The sequence below is a fragment of the Drosophila takahashii genome, chromosome 2L (assembly GCF_030179915.1).
Source record: "Drosophila takahashii strain IR98-3 E-12201 chromosome 2L, DtakHiC1v2, whole genome shotgun sequence".
NCBI lineage: Eukaryota > Metazoa > Arthropoda > Insecta > Diptera > Drosophilidae > Drosophila > Drosophila takahashii.
In genome coordinates this window covers 14,906,841-14,925,078 of record NC_091678.1, presented here as the reverse complement: position 1 = coordinate 14,925,078, position 18,238 = coordinate 14,906,841, and the positions used below count along the sequence as shown (strand labels likewise).

At 39.6% G+C, this 18,238-nt stretch overlaps 1 protein-coding gene across 1 annotated transcript in view; it reads left to right on the top strand.

The window, feature by feature from the left end:
* Ggamma30A (guanine nucleotide-binding protein subunit gamma-e) overlaps positions 1-12,659 on the top strand; it is a 40,589-nt gene extending 27,930 nt beyond the window's left edge. Inside the window, 1 exon segment of the mRNA XM_017150814.3 lies at positions 11,949-12,659. Within this exon segment, the coding sequence (XP_017006303.2) occupies positions 11,949-12,522 (574 nt within the window). The 3' untranslated portion in view covers positions 12,523-12,659.
* The last annotated feature ends 5,579 nt before the right edge of the window (positions 12,660-18,238 follow it).

Here is an 18,238-nt window from a genome sequence, read left to right as displayed (position 1 = left end):
CCCCTCAAAACACACAGATACACATATACATTCCGGGCGCCATGCATTCATGCATGGAAGAGTGTCAGTCGGTTATTAGGAGCAGCTGAAATGGCAAGACGTTCCGCCTCCGTCTGAGTTCCATGTGCCTGTAATTAAAACAACTTTTCCCCTGCGACGGCATCTTCGTTGGCTCCTTCATGCTCATGAAATGTGCGCCATAAAATCTCTGGTTGTCTGCCTGCATCATTGTCCATAACAATGAGACAGCATCGTTCCCCAAACAGCGAACACCGACCACAGGATAGTCACACGGAGAAAAAATACTTAAGGAGTTACCTCTAATCCGAATATACTTCTTCTGGAAGAGTTCGTCAAAAGCTAAATTCATTGACTCATTTCACTTAAAGTATGCAGTGAATGAAGAATAATTGTCTTCCTGAAGGAATTCATATTGCTTTTGAGATAAAAATATATTGTTGCATACTTTTAGCCTATTTTTTTTACCATTTCAAGTGATTTCAAATCTCAGCAATTTCTGTATTTATTTTATTCTCAGTGTACTCCGACACAGATACACAAAAGATACGAGCACATGTGTGTGGGTTCCATGATGGCCATTTCAGCTTCCTGGCCCATGGATGAAATCGCTTTGTTTCCGCCGCTCTCAGGTGCTGCTGCGCCAATGTGGGCTTAAAATTAAATTATTGGTTTATTTATGCAGCGAAATGGTCATCAAATCGAGATTGTTATTGCAGATAAAGCGAGGGAATGGCTTTCTATGGGGGAGGCATAAAAATTGCCGACGCACGCATGGGTCGGAAAACCTTGAAGAGGCCGGGAAAATGGGATTCAGTCAGCAAATGTACTGTTTTATTTTCATTAAAAAAACTTTAACAAACAAACGTTCGAACTGTTTCGATTTTGCTCCACACAAACAAATATAAACATTGAAATCCCACGAGTGTTTATTTATATTTTTGAATATTTGCATTATTTGATAGTGCAATTGTTCCACACAAATATATTCATTATTTTAGTAGCTACACCTGTTAAATAAATAAAAATAATAGAACATGATTTATTTAGCATAGAAAACTAACTATTTTTTTATGGTTTTATTGACTTTAAAAAACGAGTTTTAAAGTGTTATTTTATTAAAGTGGAATATTATTTTTAAAGGCCCTTTTGTGTGTAGATTGTGCCAGTAGCTTTTGGCAATCGTGTGCAAAGGTAACTTGTGAAAAGTTTAGCTTTCATTGTTTAGTGTACCATTCAGCAGAAGTTACTTGGTCCAAAGGCCAAAGACTAATTCCCATTTCTATGCACTTCAGCCAGAGTTTGACAATTGAAAAAGCAATTTGCGAGTGCTCCTTTGTCTGCGTTTTTCTAGTTTTTTTCCAGTTTTCCTCTGTCCTCAGCATGACGGCACTTTAAACACTTTGCTGCCGTGTGTCTCCCCAACTTTTCGTCCTGTCTACTCCTGGCGGACTCATTAGCCAACTGCGGCAACAGGACTCTTAACCTGCTGTCGCTTACCAACACTGTCAGCGGGGAAAACCGCAGCTAAAAGTATCGACATCCGAATAACAGAAGCCGCAGAAGAAGATGATGATGGGATGGTGATGGGGGTAAAAAGAGGAGAAAAAGTTTTCCAACAAATGTCCAAAAGCCACTTAACGGCGAATTAGAGCGCAACAACAACAAAAACTACTGCAACTGGGTGAAAGCGAGTCGAGAGCAGCGACAACTAACTAACAAAAAAGTACAGTTAACGCTAAAAGGATACGCCAAACTTTTCAAGCGTGCAGAGCAACAACTTTGTATTTCTCGTTTGCAATTGACCAGTGGGTGAAAACCGCAGGATGCCACCCCCATTTAACCACCACCCCTCCAAAGTACAGTTGTGTGCGCAGTTAATTGATGATATCCCATCAAATAGTAACAACTTTCGGCTTTGGCCAAACAAATTGTAGCCTAGTTTCGGCGGATATTGGTTTGGCACACCCACCCACACACATTTTAACATTTTCAGTAACCAAGAGACACAGAGACAGAATTAATTGTCGCTGTGGAGAATTTGCATTTCAAACAGCAGCAGAGCTGGGCTGCTAAAAATTGCATAACAAAGTGCGGAGAACCATCATCATTTAGCTTGCAAATTGCTTTTCGGCTCCGGACATCTCGTCCACCCAGTATCCTTACGCCACCCACCGAAACGGCCACCCATCCATCGCCATCCTCTCAGGCAATTTGTCAGTTTGGAATACTCACCCTTTTTTTTGTGTTTTTTGTGTATAGGATGTTTCAGGGGCGCGGAAGAGGCAATGTAACAAAGTTTAATTAAGTTTTGCGGGCCGATTAAATATGTATAAATATTAATAAACAAAGTGCGTGACTCACGAAGCGGAATTAGTGGAGCGTGGTGGTTAAAGAAATTGCTGGGCAAGGATATTCCGCGTAACTTATGGCGTCCAACCTCGAAAAATTAACTTATTTTTGTGATGCCTGCAGGCCTCATTAAACTCAACTTAAACTATCAATCATGGCTGTTTGGCTGACGCGGCCATCATTTTTTTTCTGCATCAATTAATCAGTCAGCGACAGGCTTCGGCCTCAAACTTCATCAAGCCACAAGTTCACTTGAGATTGTGAAGTAATCTACTAAAGCTTAAGGCATTTGTCATTATTTAATGATTGCTAAGACTAATTATATCCTAATTTTTATTTTGAATTTGTGACGATCTGATTTTACCATATTTTTTTAGCATATTGAGCAGCAATTACTAACAAAGATATTTCAAGCATATTTATTTTGTCAATTTTATTTTATTTAACTATTACACAGGCCGACAAAATGTGACATGGGTCGATGTCCAGGCCTGCCACCATTTTATTTCGATAAATTAGGCTATTCTAAGCATAAGTTGCCACTACGCCTATAGTCCATCAGCTCTGGTATTTGCGGTATCTTTAATTTAGGGAAATCACAAAATTTCTTCGGCTTTTGGGATATATCTTCAAGAGTGGTCAACCAATTTTGGTAATCTTTTCCGAATTAAATAGTTACATGTCCCTTTTATACGGTCGTTTTGGAAAATTCAATCTAACTCAACCACAAGAGGAGGTGGGCGCATTCAAAATTTTATAGTCACAGCAAAGTTTAAAAATCTTCATTTGTGAACAGCGTTTAAAAATTAAATAAAAATATTTTCTTCTACAATGCATTTTTAATCCAAAGACACCTTATGTCCTTAATTTTTAGGACACTCATCAGGTTTTTGTGAATTGTTTTGGAATTTTTAAAATTGTTTTTCTTACTTTCTTCACAGTGACAATTCACAAACAGTGCCCAAACCTGTCACTATTTTACGTAACGCATAACTATTTTTGAGCACAAGTTACCCTTGCTTTAAAAATATTTATACATGGGCGTAAGTTAAAAGCTGGAGGGGGATTACACTTCAGGCATTTCAGCCCCCAAAGATTAGTAGGCTACGCTCATGTGCTTATATTCAAAGCAAAACTACTTAGATCATTTAGAAATATGTTAATTAAAATTGTGACAGGTTTGGGCACTGTTTGTGAATCGTCACTGTGAAGGAAGGAAGAAAAACAATTTTAAAAATTCCAAAACAACTTACGAAAACCTGATGAGTGTCCAAAAAATTCGGGACATAAGGTGTCTTTGGATCAAAAATGCATTGTAGAAGAAAATATTTTTATTTAATTTTTAAACGCTGTTCACAAATGAAGATTTTTAAACTTTGCTGTGACTTTAAAATTTTGAATGCGCCCACCTCCTCTTGTGGTTGAGTTAGATTGAAGATATATCCCAAGAGCCGAAGAAATTTTGTGATTTTCTTAAATTAAAGATACCGCAAATACCAGAGCTGATGGACTATAGGCGTAGTGGCAACTTATGCTTAGAAAAGCCTAATTTATCGAAATAAAATGGTGGCAGGCCTGGACACCGACCCATGTCACATTTTGTCGGCCTGTGTTAATTATTGACTTTTAATAAATTAAAATCTCAAGAATCTTTATACTTCACTTAAACTAACTATCCTAACTTTAAATGTTAAATTTAATGGTCAATTGGTTAATCTCTTGGCAAAGAAAGTTAAGACATATATGTTGATGCTTACCGCTTCAACAGAAGAAAAGTTTCGACAAATATCCAGCTTAAAGTTACGAAAACAATGATTTGGTGGAGTCTCCCAGACTTGCTTATGTGAGAAACACCACCACAGCTCGAGGTTGCCAAATGAGATTCATTTTGGACCGCAAACAACTGCACCCGAACGAGGATGACATGTGTGTGCTGAAGACAGGGAATCAGTAGAATTGGGCAGACAAAATCCGGCTGCAACAGCATAACTTGCTCGACTGCAAATCAAATATGCAAATACACATAACAACCAGAACGGGGACAACAAGAACACTTTGCTAGCTGTTTTTGCCTCATGTTTCGGGGGGTATTTGTGGGTGGCAGATGAAGGCGGGAGAGCTTCCTTCCACGCCGCTCAAAAAGTTTTTGATAGCAGGAAATTTGCAATTTCTGGCATTAAATTTCCGCCTCAACCATTCACTTCATCGTGGGTAAAGGTAAAGGAAAAGGTGAGGCAGCATTATGCATTTGCATTAACCGGCTTCTCGGGGCCATATGTGCGTATCTAAGAGCCATCCGATCTGTAATTATTGAAGTGAGCTCAGGTATTATGTGCTTAAGCTCCCCGCTTCCCCCGAGGATGTGCGTGCTGGGAATTGTAAATAAGCAAACGGCTTTCAGATATATATACATATGTGCTACAGCATTTCTGTTTTTGTATCTTCGATTTCTGCACAGTTACAGTTAAGTGGGATTGTGGTTGGTAGGTGGAGAGGTTTGAAATTATTGCCATATTCCTCGTTCACCTTTCCGTCTGTCTTTTCCAGTCGGCACATGATATACGTGCGAGTCGAGCTTAGCCCATTTCCATTTTGCATTGATTTCTGTTGTCGTTCTGCTTTGAATCGAATTTCACTCGGCAAATTACTTTGAGAAATGGCAGCAATTTAAATGAAATTGCCAGTCGATGAGGTTGGGCGAAATTTGAGAAAACAATTAAATTTAATGAAACTCAAATTACTATTATTATTCAGTATACAATAATGAATGTAATTAAAATAAATTATTCTTTAAAAGAAAAATGTCCTCATAAAATAAATAATAATATTTATTCAATAGAATATTTAAAAATCTTATTAAATCAAATAAGTGGGAAAACTGAAGGGTTCGAGATGTTTGAAATTATAACTAAGGAAGTCATCTGATTATTTTCCATACGTTATATATAAAACATTAATAATGAATATATGGCAAAAACTTTGTCTGCAGTGACGTTTTCTTAGTTCACCACTCTTGCTTTCTCTAGTGATGTTGTTGACTTATTATCGTTTTATTTATGTACATTCGTCAAGGTGGCCTCGCCAGCTGAGCCCGTTATTTGTCAGTGGCCTTTCAGAGTTGCTTTTCGCATAAATATCCTTGCGGACCGCACTTGTCACACGTCATTTGATTTGCTACTTTTGAAATGAACAAAAAGCGGGCAACAATCCCATGGCCTAACCTGGGGCAAACTTTGACAAACACTTGACGACGACGACGACGTCGAGAACTCTGAATCGAGAACTGAGAACTGAGAAGAGCCCGGCTCAAGTGTTTTTTGCACAATTTCTTTTCAATTCAACAAAAGTGGACCGGCCAGAGGAGGCCGAGTCCTTTCCAGCCAGCCCATGTCCACCTCCCCCACCTATTTCACCCATTTTACCCATGCTAAACATCTTTTTTTTCTGTGCCGCTTTTTGTTTTTAAGGCTTTCATCCTCGTCATCCGAGCTCGGCGTAGTTTTGTATGCATAGAACTTGCGGCTTTTGCCCGTTCAGGCTATAGACCCCGACCTCCGGAATCCTAGAGATCCGGCAAAACGGCAGAACGGCAGAATGGGGCCTGGGGTGTGGAAAAGATTTTGTCTTTTAGCCTGATTTGTTATTCATGAAAAGGCAGTAGTGGCTGAGGCGGGCCTGGGGCCAAAAGAATGCCAAGGAAATGGTTAAGAAAATGCCGAGCACACTTTTGTGGCGAGCCAAAAATGAAGACGAGAGGTGGGCTAGTGCATAATAAAGCTGTTTGTTAGTGGAGCAAAGACAGAGGCAAAGGAACGAAGAAAAGTGATACCCTTTTATTGAGTGGATCAGGTGGATGGCATTCTTTTGGACCATTTTCGTGGCAGCGATTAGCGCTTTGTGCATTTCGGTCCATATCCCACGAACAGATTGGTTTATATCCCGCTCACTTTCTTACCAATTGTGAAGGCAAACAATGACCATCAAGTCGGTCGAACATCAGCCAACAGTTGTTCATTCTTGACTTGCCGTTTAGCAATTCATTGCACAATTCGGGGCTCTCTCATTCGGATTCTAGGAATCAGTTCTGACTTGCAGTTTGCCTAACGTGCCAAATGCATTTTGTAGAAAGAGCTCAAGAGAACCTTTAAATATTTATTTTGGTTTCAGTTTTCTACAGGATTACACTGTCGATCAGGACAGTGGAAGAACTCTATCCAACATGTATATTAAGGTTATATATATTATGTTAAACAAATTTCCATGATTTGTGCACTTTTAAAAGGATTTTATCCTTGCTCCTTAGCTATGCAAATCTCGACCACAGCTTACCTAATAAAATGCATCCACATCCATTTAGCGTGTAACAACAGCGAATTTGCATATCCCACATGCAATTTATTTATGCTAAATAGGAAAACAAACAACGACAGCGGAATTTTATGCATATTTCTGCTGGTGCTGCACAAGCACCTGAGAAATATGCAATGGGCAGCTGAATAATGCGCATTAAAATGCAATTAGCTGGAAGAACACAAGACCGTGGTTTACAAATACCGAGGAAGGCACTCACGTATGCACGACCACATATGCAAATTATGGGCGGAAGACCCTCAAAGTTTTGTCTGCCGAGTTTTAAGTGCCATTTGCGTTTCTTCGGCACAGGTTCTCTGTTTTTCTTGCTGTGGCGCCTAAAAGTGTGCTAAATTTAGCAGAAGGCCGCGACACACACACACACTCAAGTTCTTATCCTGATGAGTGGCGCATGTGTATATGTGTGTGAGGGTGAAATGAGCTAGAAATTAGTTTATGACGAAGGTCGAGTTGAAAAACACTCCCTATTTATGGGTATAGTGTACGAAAACTAGCATGAATATTTCAATATCCTAATGAGACTTGCTGGCACTTTATTTCTATACCTTTAAAATAATAGGAGAACTTATCAACATTTTCTCTATGTGAAGACTATTTCTAACCAAATGTTATAAAAATATTTTTATCTGATTTAAATATTTATAAAACTTGCTCAAAGCCCCCTCACTTTGTTTTTCTGTATGTAAATCTACCTGATAGAAAAGAAGGGAATCGGAAATGTTTTCGGATTTCCCACCCACCATCCATTGTGTGTAAACAATTATAATAGGCTCGAAATGAAATTTTAAGCTTTTCATTTGTGTCACATGCGTGGCAAAGATAAACAGTTGAGCCGAGGGGTTTGGGTTCGAGTTTTGGGGGCTGAGATAAAGGCGAACGAGCACACACAGTGGAAAACACAGGCGGATGCAAATTGACATGTGGCTGACGCATTTGTTTACCCAAGCTGAATATGAAATGTTTGTGGGAGCTGTGACAGCGGTTGGGGGTTGAGCTCTCTGGGCTTTTCGAAAGTCTGGCAATTCTAATTTCGGAGCTGCTGGATCTAAGCTATCTGCTTTCGAATGCGACCGCCTTCCGCCTCTGCGGTTGCCATCGATAAATAATGCTTTTTATAGCCTGCTTTCAGGCGCTTAAGATTGCGTGTGATTGCGTATACGCACATAGGGCATTTGCGTGTGCTTGCGGTTGTCATAAATCAACATTTACATCGTGTTTATGCTTTTTTGTGCAGCTGACAGACCGGAAAAGGTAGAAGGTAGCAGGCAGCAGGAGAAACTTTGAAAAGGTAAATGGTCGCTTGAATGGTTTCAGGCGGAAATCGGGGAGGAATTCCGAATGTTGCTCTGGCATTTAATTATAGATTGTGCGTGTTTGTCTCCATTCCGTTGAGCCTAGAGATTGATGTGGGTGAGCTAGACCCTTAAATCGAATTTCATTTAGAGAGATACATAAAACAAATTACTTCATTAATCGAAATCATCAGCCTGAACTTACCGTTGATTTCATTTCGATTTAATGCCAATCACAAAATGCTGCCTGTTTTCCCGTCAATTAGCGCTTGTTTCCAATTTCTGTCTGTATAATGTTTAATTTTTCAAGTGAATAATAATGATATTTATTTGACAATAACGGGCATTAAAGGGGAAACAATTATATTTATTTTGAAGACAGAATAAAACAAGATATTTATTTTACTTCCTCCCTTTTGAATTCATATTGCCTACTCTGAATTATTTATTCCTGCTAATGCATACATCCGCTGATTTCCATTATTGTTTAATTTCATCATCTCTCGACATTTGCGGCTCAACTTCCTGTTACCCTTCATGCTGATTTCATCTTGGCTCGCCACAGAACATTAAACCGCCTAACCCCAAAAGCAAAATGTTGTCAGGACCCCGGTTCCCCGGTTGATGAGGTCGGGAAGTGAGTCCAAATGACTTTTCATTTCAGGCTCTTACAATTATTCAGTTCAGGGTGGGCCATTCCACCCGGGAAGTACGAATGTATGTGTGCATGTTGTACATCTGAAATGGGAGGTCTTTCAATTAGCACATAAAAGCCCAGCGTGGTCGACATGGCCATGTGGTCTTGCGGTTAGTAGTTGGTAGGGTGGCTTCAGACTTGAAGGGAAACGACTACCGACTTGTGGTCTACATATTAAATTAACGGCTGCTGAATTAGTTTTCAATGTGTTCGCCGCTGAATGGCAGTTTGAGAGGCACTCAACCTGTTTTCCATTCAGCTTCTTCTTGATGTTCGGCAAAGGCACTCAAATTAAATGCAGATGACGTATAAAACTTTTTTATGTCCCTGTGGCATTTCGTCTACTTCTTCTACTCACATTCCCATTACCCACTTGTGTTATGAGAAAAGTTGTCCCGAAACAAGGGAAACTCATCACAGATGCTAATGATGTCATGCACTTGTGGGCCTAAGCAGCTAGCAGGCAAATAAGAAACTCATCAGCGAAATTCTAGACTTCTTTAGACTACTAAAATTTGATGGCTATATATTTTAATTGCTATTACTTTATTTTTCAACTTTTAAAACCCGATATTCCCTGGGGTCTGAAGTCATTGTTTTAACCCCATTTCAATCCTCTTAGAGACGCTCTCATTAAAAATGCATGTTCAGCAACACGCTTACCAAAGGGTTTAATGCTAAGGACCAGGCCGGACTCCACAACCTTGAGGTCAGACGAAGGACCGCTTTTCCTGGTTATTTTCCAAATTTACTCTTCGGTTGCCAAAGATCCAACGTCATCATAACAACTTTGTTTACTGCGCTTCGACCTGGCCTTGACTGCCGAACCGAGAACCCTTGCCCTTTGTTTACCCTCGAAAAAAGGCCAGGAAAAACAGCAGAAAACCGAAAAGAATATTTCCTAAGCTCTGTGGATTTTCATTTTTACGTTTCTGTATGAGTTTTCCCGGCTGCACAGGCTGAAACCGCAAAGTCATAAGCCCATTAGCCAGGCCGAATAGAGACGAAAAACTTGCGGTGCGGGGAAGCAGGGGAGGGGGGCATTGTTTTAGGCAGTCCTTCGTGGGCCATATCCCCAACCGCTGGCATGACATTGCCTTTTGCTCTGTTGATGCGGAAAATGAGCAAGGAAATAGAGAAAATCCAACATACGCAGACACAGAGGCACACACAAACACACGCACAGGCATGGGGATAACGACACCGAAGTAACAAGGACATCGCTGCCGACGACATGGTCTTGTTAAGTTAAATTATGCATGCATGCCACGCCCATTATTACACGGAGGGGCGGGCCCCACCACCTGCACACCTTGGCATTTGATAATTGAGACGCAAACCCATGACGGAGTGAAAGGGGTTTGGCCGGAACAATAGCAACTATTGATGGCAAAACACCTAAACACATGCCGATAATTTGCGCCTCGCCGCATGCAATGCAAATCGTTAAATTAAATCAAACAAACCGAACTTCAAAGCAACCGCACGGTGCTTAAAGCAATTTTGCGGCCAAGTGAAAGTGCACACACAACACCCAAATAAAATAAATTATAATCCTGCCAAGCGGAAGGGGCAATTTGAGGGCAAAGAACAGCTGTAACATTTGGTCAAGAAGCCAAAAGAAAACATTTGTCCAATAAATACAGCCACAAAATGCTGCCGCCTTTGCGAATATTCAATTTGTTTGCCGGAAAGTGCAGAAAGCAACCGAGGCAAATGGGCAATCGAAGTATTTATTTACTGGGTTTTTGATATTGGGGGGAAAGTGCCTCAGGCTTTTCCCCTACTCTGCAATAAGTTTGTTAGATTTAACCAGCACAAAAGACAAACATTTTTCAGTCAAACTTTCTATTGAAATTAAATTGATGTGTTCAAAGAAGTACTTAAACTTTTCCGAAACATAAATAAAACATTTTACAATTGAGATGTTAAATAAAAATTAAAAATTAAATGGAGAATAATTAATATTCATAAAATAGTAATATGGGAAATAATTATATTCTTGCTGTTAAGAATTTATTTGATTTTTAGAAAATATAGAGTTGACAGAAAAATATAAAGGCTTCTGACTTCTGAGACGCTTACTACAAGAAAGTTTCCACAAAGAACGTGAATAGAGCTTGTGCTCTTTAGTAAAACAACTTTTACAGAGTCCTATTAACAAGGAAGCAATGAAGAAGGTTTGTTATTTGAGGGACTCAAGAATAAAGTTTTGGCTGAAAGGCAGGGACACGCCGAACTAACAAATTGAAATGCAAAACTCATTCGCAGCCGACTCAAACTGTCTATTTCGCAGCTGCCAGAAGATGTGCCTTCAAGCTCCTCTGCCTTTCCTCTCCTCGCAAACACTCCCTTTAAATAAATAAATTCTTGCAAATTCTGCAGAAAAAAAATAAATAATAAGAGTGGAAGGGAAAAGTACGAAATGTTTTGTCTTGGGGAGAAGTAGCGAAAGGGAAATAAAAATAGATAAACAGATGAAGGAGAAGAGACTGGCAGACAGGCAGAGGGAATAAAGTGAGGGCCACCATTTTTATGGCCCCAAAGGATAAGCGTATTACAACAACAAACAACAACAAAAATGTCTGTGCGGCAACAACATCCAAAATTTATGTGCGGATTTTTCGAAGGCGAAAGAAAGGGGGTTTTGAAATGTTAGTTTCCTCGGCGCGTGCAAACTGTTCAAACATTTTTAATGTCCATCTGCGTGTGGATTAACATAAAATCTGCTGTCCGACCCGAATTCAAACCCGCATTCCCCTCAAAAAAAAACCTTTTTCCCCCCGCCAAAAGTAAGGTATTTACAAGTTTATGTCCGCTTAGCTTTAAGTGCGGACGGATGCCATAACCCCTTTTGTATTTAAACCTTTAAAATGTCTTGATTTCTAACTAGGGGCAGCAAGGAAGGGAGCTTACACTTTTTATGAGCTTTAAGAAACGAGATTACCAAATTAAATTGTTGGAGCACATTTATGTTTTCCGGTAAAGGTAATCGAATTGGGATCAGATTTAAAAGCTGCCTTTAGAAGATTGTAAAGAAGTAAAGTGAGTTGTAAAATGTCAGTAGTTTTAAAAAGTCTACTTTAAATACTCCGAGCGAATGAATGTTTATGGGAAAGGCCAATGTTATATTCGGAAACTATTGTTTTCATCTTTTTTTACTTTTACAAAATACCAGAATATTAATAATAATATTTCTTTTCAATATTTCATTACAGAATGCGCTCGTTCATCGAGGAGAACGAGAAGAACGATCCGTTGATCAACGCGCCGGATAAGAAGAACAATCCGTGGGCCGAAAAGGGCAAATGCGTTATCATGTAATATTATCGTAAACCACAGAAATACCGCCATAACTATGATAACCAGCCAAACAACAATAATGCAACCCATTCCACGACTCATACCACAACAACGACAACAACATCAAATACAGCAACCAATCAATATAACTTTGAGACCCAATTAGAGACTCAAAACCGATGTAGCAGCCAAGTTTCGGGACGCGATGAGTCCCTGGATCTGGTGCCGGTGGAGATGCAGCACTACAATAACAACTACTACTACTACTACAACTACAACTTGAGCTATGAGCCGCCGGAGGATCGGTCGATGGGCGGCGGGGGGAAGCGGGGCGGACGTCGCCTGCAGCAGTTGGTGCGAAGGACGCGGTACGAGCTGCAGCAATGGCCGCTCCTCATGCAGCTGCTCCTGTTCGTCCTTTGGCTGAACGCCAAATTCTGGCAGCTGGTCAACGAACAGGTCACCTACCGCCGCAGGAGGTGGCATTGACGGGGCGAAGGACATCGGGTGTTGCTTGGTATGAGTTCGATCTAGGCTTAAGTTGTGAAAATTATGCCCACAGTCTTACAATCACATCTCAATAAAATTAATCAAAATGCGCTGCGTAGTGGAAGCAGCGAACCACAGCCACAGCCTTCTGTGTGAACTTAGCAGACAAAAGAGCAGAGAAAACCGTCAAAAACATCCTGAACACCCAGAATGACGAGTACGGACACCAGCTACTCGCTACTCGGTACTCGCTACTCGTTACTTTATCACGAACTCGATTCATCATCGTGCGCTCCTCATCGTTGTCGATCTTTCGTCGTTCCTCTCTCGTCGTTTTAAGCTCGTCTCTCTTTTACTTCTCTACAACTCTACTCGCTCGTTCATCCCTCTTCGTTCTTTCTAGCTATCGTTCCTAGTCGTTATTGCATGCCATACATTCTTAGATGTTTCGTTTCTATATCGCTATGAATTTCTTTGCACCCATCATCATCGACATCACATTCCATCGTCCAATCCCACCCGAACCGAAACCAAAACCAAAACACAGTAGTCGACAACGCTAACTCAATCATATCAGTCATAAACAAGAAAATGGGCAGGCGCAACTCAATGTCAATGCCACGATTAATGTAACCCACCCATCATCAGTAGAGTCAACAAGAAGCCTTAGAAGCGCCCAGAAATCCCATGCGAAACCAATAGATCTACAAACTTTTATAAAAGGTTTCTCCTGCAAAGCTTACCCCCCAGAACGGAAAACCGATAGAAATAGAGAAAACTTTGTCATGATTCACAGAAATACGATTGAGATCAAGGGCTAAATTTTTAAGTAGATTCGTATTTTGAGTAGCGCTTTTTTATTTGGTAGCCAGGCAAACGCTAACCGAGCAGAAATTCAATTGTGTTTACTTAATTCAACATATAGTATATACGAATATATGGATACTATAATTTTATATACAACATACATACTTATAGAGTTATATGCTAGGCAAACGAGCTATTTAAAGGCAGACGCTGTAGTTACTCGAGGATGATAATATTATATTTAGTTATAACAAATATGTTTACGATTAACTAGCGGGATATTATTATATACGCAGAAAACATACACAAACACTGTAAAACCATACGAGAACAACTAACTATCGATGAAGACCCCACAATATTTGTATGGATCATAGTTGAGCCAGCTTAGTGAAACACTTTAGAAGATCCACAAAAGTCAGCTGAAACTTTATATGTTATATGCGTAACTGCAGAATGGACTTGACAAACCAAAAACGAACATGAGTAAACTATATTATATTATTAACTATTATATACGATATTGAACGGGCGTGCCCCGCAAAAAAACAAGGCGCTGTTCAGCTGTTTGAAAGAAGGTCATAAAAATATCGTGCGAAGACGATTTTACGAGTTTACGTTAATAATATGCTAAGTTCAGCTTATCGCAATGATTTCCATTAATAAGTTAGACTTATGTTTTCAGCATTAAGATGAACATGAAGATGAAGATAAAAAGACAACAACCAACACACAAACACAATACATTCAACACGACACGACTTGAAATTAGTAAAACGACAAACTGAGGTTACAAAAAACAAAAGTGAAATAAAACAGACCCTTAATGAAACACACTTCAATTATGTAGCGACTAAAATGAACACATTTAATGATAATATTAAGTTGAGGAACAAAGTAGCAAATTGAGCAGAGAGCGTAAAATTAATTATAAGTAAGTCGCGCAAAACTCTACAGCAACTCGAATTACAACAAGCAGAAAAGTAAACTTACGAATAAGAAGCAAACGGAGCAGACCATAGCCAAGGGAAGGAGAAAACGAACGGAGGACAGGAGAAGTGAAAGGACACTGAGAATAAGATGAATCGGAACACAATAGCTAACGAACTAGAGGTTAATCATAAGCAAAGGACAATGGGTCCCCGAGCGATGTGGAAATGGAACACCGTGCTTAGGATTACGAGAAGCACAAAGTAGCATGGCGCTACGTCAAGATCGAACACCAGAAAACCCAAAGGCTAAACCGAGTGTCTCCAACCCGAGACGACAGAAGCTGCATCTCAAAATTGAGCAGAGCTAACACACAAAACTAAAATAAGGTATTGGTGGTTACAAAAATAATATAAATCGAAATATTATATACTCATACAAACGACGAATTGGCATATAGGGAAACGAATAAAACGATTCAGTGAAGTATAATCAAAAGGCCTGAAGGCTGGTCATGTCCTAAGGGCATTGCCAGGCTTCACAGACAGGTGAAACGCCCTGGGATGTGGAACATGCAGTGTGGCCAGACCTCACTTGCATGCTCCGTATCCCCAAAGTGTGAACGTCTGCTTGGAAGTTGAAATCAAAGCATAAAGTTCAAGCTAAAATTAATATTTAAATAATATAAATGTATAGTCTTGTACGCTAGAGCAATTAAGTTGTGTGCCTCAAGCTCAGTCCAGACTGACATAATTTAGCTAGTTCCAGTTAGTTCCCGCGCGGAATTGTACACGCGTTCAAGAGAGCACTAAGCACGCTGAGTAGCCGGGCATGGAGTCCCGGCGAAATGGGTGTGAGGGTGCCACCAAAATTGAACTAGTGTCGCCGACCACAAAAGGATAAGTTCTTGAGAAGTTTCCTTCGAGTTGATAACATACGATTCTCCGACGGTTTTGGCTGGGCATGGGGCACCGACGAAGCTCGTTCGATAGCTCATTGTCAGTATTTAATCGAAAATCGTTAATTAATCGTATTACAATTAGTCACAAGAAGACAAACCATAGAAAAATTAATGTTGAGGGTCATTTGTGAAAGGATTGACGGAATGATGGGAAAGTTAAGCAAAGGATACAATTAGTCATTTTTCCAGCAAGTTTAAGCATTATCACATGCAACTATATAAATGTTAAATTTAAAAATAACTATTAATATCAACATATATATATACCAGAGAAATATTACACCAAAAGTTACCAAAAGTTACACGAATCGACGCGAACTCAATTACAGAATCTAGCAGATAAGTGAATACAGTTGACCGTTGCACAGAAGCAGAAGTACAGTATGTGCCAAAAGCTGCGATAACCGCGAGCTGCCTTGAGCAGAGCATTAGCGAAGTCAGGCCAAAGTCAAACTAGGTAAATACAAAGAACACGATTGTCTAGGCGGTAAGTTGATGTTACAGTTCATTGAAAGCGTTTAAATTATATATGGACAAACCAGTATATTACAGATTAAAGAATAACTCAATATTAAAGATACGCTTTATGGCAAATATTACTATGTGTATTCATTAAATGTGTGTACTATTTACCAGTGGAAAAACACTTATTGTTACAATTTAGGGTATTAAGTCACGTAATTACTAAGATATATGGACATATAGGTTAAGATTCTGAAACTTATATGATATGATTGATTCTTAAACTTGTCGAATTGCGAACTCAGACAAACAAAAGCACGGTGCCAAATTACACCAAAGGCGAAACCAGAAACCAAATAAAACCAAACCAAACAATTATAATTTAGACAAAAAAAAAAAACAAAGCTAAAAAACTAGTTAGTAAGAGAATTTTAACGCAGCAAAAGCAAAACAAACCACACGAATAGGTGAGAGGAAGAAGTACACCAGAAAAAAGCAAACACGAAACTCAAATAGTATGATATAACGAACATGTATTTAGCTGTTAAACAACATCTACTAAAGAAAAAATCAACAGTAAGCAAAAGGCAAAGAGCTAATTGACGAAAAAACCAAAATGAAAAACCAAGCATAAGTATGATTATCATTAAAGGAACTTCTCTAAATAAAAGTAAACTTTGAAAATCCTTAGCGGAGAAAAACTACCCTCTCTATAAAAAAAAAAAACAAAAAACCAACAAAAATGTCGATTGTGTTTTATTTCCCCCAACTTCCCGTCAACCGATGAAGCTTTCCCGACCGTGCTACGATCCTCCCCCGATTTGTTGATGTTGATGATGATTATTGTGCTTTGCTGATGATGCTGCCTTGTGCTTTCCCTCTTCCTTTGCCATGCTTTGCTTTGCCTAAGTTCCATACTTACCGTATTCAGTTGGTATTATTTCGTACGAGTATCTGCTTTTTGGCCTGTACATAATTGCGCTTGTGCTTCGTTTTTGAGCAATTTAAATGTATTTCTCCAGATTAACCTCGCGCACTCGACGTCTTCGGCAGGAACTTTGGGTTAAATCTTATTTCAGCCACCCTGCTGCCTTGACAATTGCACTTGGCGTAAGTATGGAGGGATATCGGAGAGCATAAAGAGCAGCCGGCGACAGTTTCTTAAACTGCATCTGTTGTTGCCAACTTTTGCTTCTTGGTTTTTGCTTCTTGCTAGTTTGCCAGTTTGCCAGCTTGCCGGATAAGCAGAAAACTTTTAGCCGGGCCAAGTTCCCCTTTGAATTTCATCAAGTTGTTCAATTTTTGCAGAACATGTTTCGAGTAATTAGCAAACGGTGCGTATGCGTGATGAATTATCCATTTATTTTTAAGTCCATTAAGGGCCAACGTTGAAATTGGTTGCCCATTAGCCAGTAACAATGACGTTTAAACGAAAATAACTTTTCAACAATCGAAGAGGCATTGAACTGTGCGAATGCCTCACAGTTAAATCCGATTACAAAATGAATCGGCAATTTTTGCCAGAAAACAATGAGTCATGCGCCCGATTATCTGATTTCAGACTCAATGGAATTTCAAATGTGTTTTGTTTCAGATGCTGCAAAAAATAAAGGAAGATTTAAACTAAACACCAAGCAATATTGAGTTTGTTTTTAGGGAGCCTTTCTCTTTCAGTTTCTCACATGCGAGGCACACATTCCCCATTTGAAATTTGGTATACAACCTTAAGTGGCTGCCCGATATTGCGTTCAAGTGGCTGGCAAATATCTCCATATTTAGACACATTTCATATGCAAATTGAGCTCAACTACGGAGCGGACCGCAAAAGTGGAAAAAATGTAATGGCAGCCTTGCCGAATTTATATGCCAATTGCTGGAGTGCGAAATTAATGCCACCCAGGGGCAAAATGGAAAACAAAACCAGGGAAAGTCACTCAGCAGCAGAATGTTCAGTCCGGAAGTGTTTAAATTACCATGGAGCTGTAGCAGCTCAAAAAAAAGGTCAGTAAAACACGATGGGGAAATATCGTTCACTCTCCTTCTCCTTATGGGTATTTATTGCCCATCGTTGGTTTATCAAGTATTCATTTCTCACTCGCGTGAGGAGCCCAGTATGTGGTCTTTTCAAATCAGATTGCAAAACCTTTCCCAGCAGGATGCATAGAGGGAGGGATTGCTTTGGCAGCCTTTAAATTAAAGGGTTAAACCAGAATCTGAGAATGGCTTAACACATTTAAAAGTATCCCCAAGGCGGCGAGAAAATTTGTCAAATAAATTTCACATATTTGGACGCACAATCAAATTTGCATTTCAATTGCCCGAAATGCAGTGACAATGGCTGAAACACAATGGCCGCACAATAAATGAACACGAAAATGGCCAATCCCCTGGCAGCGATTATAAATTGGCTTTTGTGCATGCAAATCAGTTCTGTTCGATAAAATATCGCCGACTGACAATGAAGTAAATGTGATTAATAAATGTTTGTGTGAAATTGAGTGATTAAATGCAGCGGTAATTAAAGCGCACAAGGACTGCAAACTATAAATCTAAAGA